This window comes from Amphimedon queenslandica, unplaced genomic scaffold (assembly GCF_000090795.2).
Source record: "Amphimedon queenslandica unplaced genomic scaffold, v1.1 AMPQUscaffold_13174, whole genome shotgun sequence".
NCBI lineage: Eukaryota > Metazoa > Porifera > Demospongiae > Haplosclerida > Niphatidae > Amphimedon > Amphimedon queenslandica.
The window spans coordinates 85,142-92,111 of record NW_003546590.1 but is presented as its reverse complement, the minus strand read 5'-3'; the positions used below and the strand labels follow the sequence as shown (position 1 = coordinate 92,111).

General features: G+C 35.1%; 2 protein-coding genes across 2 annotated transcripts in view; one reads left to right on the top strand and one right to left on the bottom strand.

Moving 5' to 3' along the window:
* LOC100636124 (RNA-binding protein NOB1-like) overlaps positions 1-1,822 on the bottom strand; it is a 2,276-nt gene extending 454 nt beyond the window's left edge. The window contains exons 1-3 of the mRNA XM_020000561.1: positions 1,803-1,822; positions 1,381-1,478; positions 914-1,055 (exon numbers count right to left, since the gene is read on the bottom strand). Of these exons, the coding sequence (XP_019856120.1) occupies positions 914-1,055; positions 1,381-1,478; positions 1,803-1,808 (246 nt within the window). The 5' untranslated portion in view covers positions 1,809-1,822. The remainder of the gene's footprint in view (positions 1-913; positions 1,056-1,380; positions 1,479-1,802) is intronic.
* Positions 1,823-4,935: 3,113 nt separating this feature from the next.
* LOC105313931 (protein transport protein SEC9-like) lies at positions 4,936-5,872 on the top strand. Its single transcript, XM_011407751.1, has 2 exons — positions 4,936-5,282; positions 5,338-5,872. Exons 1-2 carry the CDS (start codon positions 4,936-4,938, stop codon positions 5,870-5,872), a joined length of 882 nt encoding a protein of 293 aa, XP_011406053.1.
* The last annotated feature ends 1,098 nt before the right edge of the window (positions 5,873-6,970 follow it).

Here is a 6,970-nt window from a genome sequence, read left to right as displayed (position 1 = left end):
AACATGATGTACATGCACTAAACCATACTCTATGACACAAGATATTGTACTAATAGAAGAATAAAGAACATAAACTGGAGCTTCGCCTCCTCACTATGCCCTGACATACATGTACACTGTACATGCAAACAAAGATATTGCAACTATAACTAAATAATAGAACCTCAGTTAGGCCTTGGCGGATTATGCCAGCATAATTTGAGCATAATAGGACCCAAAAGCATAAGCATATTGTGAGCATAATAGAGCTATAAAAGACAATTTTGAAAGAATGCATTGAGAAATGCAATAAACAGTCACTGGCACTCAATAAATTAACTGTTTTTATATTTAAATAGCTACTATTGCTCACAATATACTTTAAGAACTTCATAATTGAATTACTGGCTCACATTTTTGGGTGGGGCTAGGTTATTATAATGAAAGTCATGGGAATAATTGGGAGCATAATGGCTGACTGGTAGAGCATAATAGAGCTGTTTCCTGAGAATTGCAGCATAGCATAATAGAGTAATTTTAGAGCATAATCCGCCAAACCCTAACCTCAGTAATGTACACTCAGTGATGTGGCATGTCATGCAATGGCTACATGTAAAAGTATGTACACTATGTACATGAAGTACAAAATGTACTATGTATTAGGGAAACAGGGAAAAACTGCCACATACTACATAAATGTAAATGTAATAGTATGCAATATGCATATTTACATGTACATGCACAGTAAAGCTTTACTTAATAACAGACACCCCAAAATGGATATACACTGTACAATGTATATACATGTATGTAGCACCAAGTGTATAAAATAAAGGACACCTCTGTATAACTTATTTTAATGAAAACTTTTATGCAGTGGCCATCATTAAAAAGTTCCACTATAATGTACAAATACCTTGTATTAATGACTTACTCTGAGTCCTTTATGGCTGAACTGTTTATCACTGAGTGATGAATAATGAATGAGGCCATCTTTACCAACATCAGCTAGCACTTTAATCATTGACTTGTTGCCACAGTTAGGACAAAACAACAAATCACTTTTAAAATAAACCCTATTAATAATAACAACAACAATAACAAAAATAATAGTAATAGTATGATAATAATAATAACAACTTTGTTTGTTTCTTAACAAAAATACTAATTATTATCATTACACTGGTTGGCGGGTGCTTATTATAAAGTTGAGATTTTCCTATTAACTACATGAAGGATTGAATATATGCACAATTGAATAATAGGAAAACATTCAACTCTAAAATACAGTCTCATATGTACATGTATAAAAACATGTACATACATGTAAGCATAGAATAAATATATGTAAATGTACTTTGTACGTTTAATTGTGTGATTGTGTATCTTTTCTTGGCTTACTTGAAGCAGGCCTTGCATTGTTGAGCGTAGGTTCTTATTCTCTTGATTAACATTCCATCAATGGAGACTACATTAAGACCAATCTGTAATAGGACATTCTGAGAGAGGGGGGAGAAGTAAGAATAGAGGGAGAGAGAAAAGAAATACAAGTACATGTACATGTACACATAGGAGGAATGAGAAAAAGATGGTAGTCATAATAAAATAATGACCATCAAAATGTCAAATTCACAACATTAATTCTTTCTAAAATTTCCTATTATACAGTACATAAATTCATTACAGACGTAGGTGATGTAGAATATTTTTACACCAAATGTATACATGAATACATCAACCAAATGTACATGTACATGTATGCTAATAATACTGCATAGAGTAAGCCCCTCTAATAAATGCCAGTAATTGCTAGTGAATATTACCTGCATAGCATAGTCAGTGGTCATACCGTATAGCGTCAAATTTTTGTGGTTGAAAATTTTCGTGATTTTCGTGACTGAATGGACAATCACGAAAATATTTTTCACGAAATTTAATTTTGATATAAATGTGGGCGTGTCCCATCACGCCTTTTATTTGTTTCTCGGGCACAGGCTGCACAGCTAAGAGTCTCTCCTATAAAGGGAGCCCACCTTTCTTGGTATACGTGATAGCCATGGATACACGAAGGGAATTAATATCGAATAATGCTACCACTCATGTTGCTTCTTCTCCAAGTCCAGCTGGAAGGCTAGCTACTAGCGGCCACATGGATAGGAGTGGTTTTAATCATCACGAAATTTTATTTAAATCACGAAAAATTTTTAACGAAAATTTACTTGAAAGCAAAAATGTATGAAATCACGAAAATTTTCACCCACGAAAATTTGACGCTATACGGTACAACCAACAGATATCTCATCAATAGTCTCCTCCATCAATCCACCAATACCATCACACACTGACTGATAATTATCAGGAGTAATCCAACTATCATCATCATCCTCTCCCTCTCCCTCCCATCTCCCTCTCCTCTTTCCTCCTCTTCTTCTAATTGTTCCTCAAGACTGTCATTAGTTAGTGCTGTATCTTTATCACCATTTATAAATAGGTACATGTATATCATTATGAGTGTGCATGTGTGTAGATTAGAATATGAAAAAGGCAATTTATTTTAAGCAGCATGTGGAGTGATTTCGGGGTCATTTTTTGGAAAAAAACCATAGGCTATATAGCCTTGGGTATTTTTCAAAAATTGGCCATTTAAAAAAACAGCCATAACTTGAAAAATTGAAGTCGGAATCAGCTCTAACTTTCTACACAGCATAAGGACATCAATATGTATCAGAAAATGTAAGAAAAATTTTGGGTGATTTTGGAGCCATTTTTTGAAAAAAACCATGGGCTATAGCCTTGGGTAATTTTCAGAATTTTAGCATATAATGGTTGTAACTTTAAAAATTGAGGTCTGAATCAACTCAAACTTTCTACAGAGCATAATATGAAAATACTATTAGTCAATGGGAATAGATATAGTATAGTCTTTACCTTGTTCTCTTTCTTTCTCTCTGTCTTCTTTACTGTTAGTGTTTTGTTCAGTTGATGTGTCATCACATTCTTTATTAATATCAATATCATTGAGGGAATCACTCAGTGTCGCTTCATTCTACAATAATAAATAAAATTAATAAATAAACAACAACAATCTGGGGGTGATTTCGGAGCCATTTTCAGAAAAACCATGGACTATATATAGTCTTTGCTTTTTAACAAAAACCTGCTACTTTTAAAAATGGCCGCAAATCAAAAGAAAATGTAAAATAAAATGTTTTAGAATCACATTTTAAGCTACACATTGTACATGTACATGTGTAAGTATTTGAGTGACAAGAACATCTGAAGAATTGCCAATAATTATTAAACCCTAAATTATTTAATAATTATTAAACCAGTTGTACATATATCAAAATGACTGGCTCTATAAGAAGTTCCTTGACCTTCCATTACATGTTACATTAATAAGTAATTACATGCAAATTACGAGTTTAAAATTATACTGATATTTTTCAATTTCTTGTATTTATTTCCTTACTTGTTGTTCTTTGTTGGTTTGTATTGGGTCAGTTCTTAAATTGGTTCCTCTTTGAGGCCCTCTCTCCTTCTCCAGCTGGTAATTGAGTGCAATCAGTCGAAGATCAACAGCTGATAGACTTTGATAATCACCAGTCTTCTTAGAGAAATCAGTTACTAGAGGAGAGGGAGGGAGGGAGAAAGAAAGAAAGACAGGCAAATATGAGGGATAAAAGTTTATGGTAGTTGACTTTATTCTTATACATAATGTATTAATGTTGCTACAAAATGGGACGAAATACCGTATAGCGGGAAATTTCGGAGGGAACTAAATTTGGTGAATTTAACACTTTGATAGCCATTCACCAAAATTAAATCCACCATTTTAAACCATTATGCACATGCTCAATGGCACATGGCCAGAAATTCACCAAATTAAAATTCATCAATCACCAAAATGTAGCGATTTACCAAATTTAACTCCTCCTAAAATTTCTCACTATAGACCCCCTAGGCGCTAAGACTATTTTCAATGAATATGATTACAATAATGATATTCATTCATAATAAAATTATATTTTTATATTATAGTATCCACCCACGATGTAAATTACTGACGGCAAAAAGGCCTCAAGATCAAAGGCGGTGACACCGCCTGGCCATTTTTCTGAGCACTACAAGGTACTACAGGCTCAAAAGCAGCATTTATGGAAAGTATGGAGGCCAGACTACATCATATAGACCAGGTAACTCTTGCCGCAATATAGTTTTCATGCTATGCTTCATTATGGCACCTTGGGCTTTGATCTGCCTTTGATGTGGAGAGCTTCTTGCCGTCAGTAATTTATTGTCATGAGTGGCTACTGTAACTGATTCATTAAAAATATTCTTAGCGTCTAGGGGGTCTATACAGTACCCAGACATCATTATGTGTATGAACAACTAATATTAATATAATAATAATATTAATATGCTGTACAATATACTGTATACTGGGAAATTTTGAGTAGCCAAATTTTCAAGGATTTCGCGTTTTCTTGCTCCGTTGCGAAAATAAAAATTGTGAAATTCTGAATTTACATTGCCACGTGGTGAAGTTCACAAGCTATTCGCAAAAATATTATTTTGTGAAATCTTACAAATGCAAAATTCGTGAAAATTTAGCAATGCTAAAATATCCCAGTATACGGTAACTAATTCATCATCTCCTCTCAGTTACCATGTTTTATATATTCTTGTGATGGTTCTCTCAATATCAGTTCATAGGGTAATACTTGTAGTCTCTGGCGGGTCTCACTGTCCTTTATCTCGCTAATAACGTCTCTGATAGTATATACAGTCTGGGACCAGTCCTGCACTGAGGCCTGCATGTAGAGCCGCTCCAGTTCAGAATCCATAGTTTAGTTTCGTCGAGAGGAGGTGGGGCTATAGATCTAGATATAGATTCAAATTAATGATCAAATTGATCTATTCTACTCCAACAACCAAGCCAACAACTGACAAAAAATGTTGAAGATGAAGAAGTTCTTCGGGTTTACTGGCCCTGGTGAACAACAGCCTAATGGAGCCTCTAATGTTGAACAACCTAATGGCTCCAGTACTGGTAAACAACCTAATGGCTCTAGTACTGGTAAACAACCTAATGGCTCTACTGGTAAACAACCTGATGGCTCTACTGGTAAACAACCTATTGGCTCTACTGGTAAACAACCTATTGGCTCTACTGGTAAACAACCTAATGGCTCTACTGACGGTGAACAACCTAATGGCTCTACTGGTAAACAACCTATTGGCTCTAGTAGTGGTGAACAACCTAATGGCTCTACTGGTAAACAACCTAATGTCTCTACTTGGTAAAAAACGCTAATGGCTCCTAACTGGTAAACAACCTAATGTCTCTACTGACAGTGAACAACCTTATCGATCTGGTTCTGATAAGCAACAAAATAATGGGTCTAATACTAACATATTCACAGCCCCATTCTCAGAAAAGAAACATATCCATAAAGATCAACACCAGTTTGACCAGGCTTCCCAAGTATTATTGGAAGTAGATCTTCACATCAATAATGAAAATATTTCCGATGAAAAGAAAAACCGAGAACAAAATAATCCCTCAATTGAACCTACTCAGCATCAATGTGAGGGTAGTGAAGCTGAAACTGAGCCCACCTTGAATGATATTGCAGATCGTATCAAGAAGGCAGATGCAGAATTAGAAAAACTCAAATTAAGGGAAAAGTTGTTAGAGGACCAAAGGCATAAAGCAGAAGAAGAAGAGAAAGAGAAGTTGTCTATGTACGAAAAGGAACAAGAAGAGATAGAGATTTGTGCAATGACTGAAGAAAATGAAATGGACATTCAAATGCTCATGGAACTTGATGAGCTGAAGAAAGACGCCAAGAAAGAAATAGAGCTGGCAGAAACGTCTAATATAAATTAAGCTACTAAAAATAATGACATTTAAATTTACTTAAGGATCACTATTTGACATAATAATGTAAAAATTATTTTCATTGTTTACTATCGTGTGAGTCTTCTATATTTTCATTAACATTTCCATCTGCAGAATAAGCATCAGGCTCAGGGAATTCTTTGTCCATCCTAGTGAAAGACTCATCAGCTGAAATTGATTGAAAGGTAGTAGAAGGTATCAGTACTTTCTGTAATGTTTCAAGTAGTGATTGCACCTTGTCAATATCAGCTTGCCCACTTTCAACTTGTTGCAGCAGAGGTTGAACAAGCTTGAATCTATGATCATCTGCTTCCCGGATAGTTTTCAACCTCTCCATTTCGATGTTGAAAAAATCTCTGAAAGCATCTGCTTTTATTTTGGCAACTTCTACTTTTGTTTTACGTTCACTCTCAATAAGCTCTAAAGATGCTTTTTTCTGAAGTTCAATTTCTTCTTTTTTTGCTGCATGGGACTGTTCCTTCTCCTCTAAATTTAATTTGTGCTGTAATTTACACTCTTCTTCATTTGTTTTTTTCTCAACTTCAAACTCCCATTTTTTATATGCCAAATCTTTTTCATGTTTCCTCTCTTCAGAAGAAATTTTCTTTTCCAGTACCGCCACTTCCTTTTCCTTCTGAATAAGTTCTTTCTCTTTTGAAACCTCTGCCTTTTCCTTCTCGATAGCAAGTTCCCTCTCTTTTGAAACAGCCTTTTCCTTCTCGATAGCAAGTTCCCTCTCTTTTGAAACAGCCTTTTCCTTCTCGATAGCAAGTTCCCTCTCTTTTGAAACAGCCTTTTCCTTCTCGATAGCAAGTTCCTTTTCTTTTAAAGCCAGTGCCTCGTCACGGTCCTTTTTGGCCTTCTCCTCTTCCTCCTTTTTGCAAGTTTCGCATTTCTGTATGGACTGCATACTTTTGAACCATCCACTTTTTCCTCATGTCCAGAAATTAGAGGACACGGAATTTAATTTTTCAGTAAAACTCCGTAAATTGTAGGAAGCTAAATGTAGGCGACATGAATGGAAGAATAGGTTTTCACTCTTGTCCTGAAGGATTGGAGCAGAAGCAAGCTTCATTTCACTTAGCA

Excerpts from the sequence above, each read along its gene's own strand:
- LOC105313931 (XM_011407751.1), top strand. The coding sequence starts at position 4,936 with ATGTTGAAGATGAAGAAGTTCTTCGGGTTTACTGGCCCTGGTGAACAA. Across the intron at positions 5,283-5,337 it reads CAACCTAATGTCTCTACTTG|TGAACAACCTTATCGATCTG; the intron begins GTAAAAAACGCT and ends CTCTACTGACAG.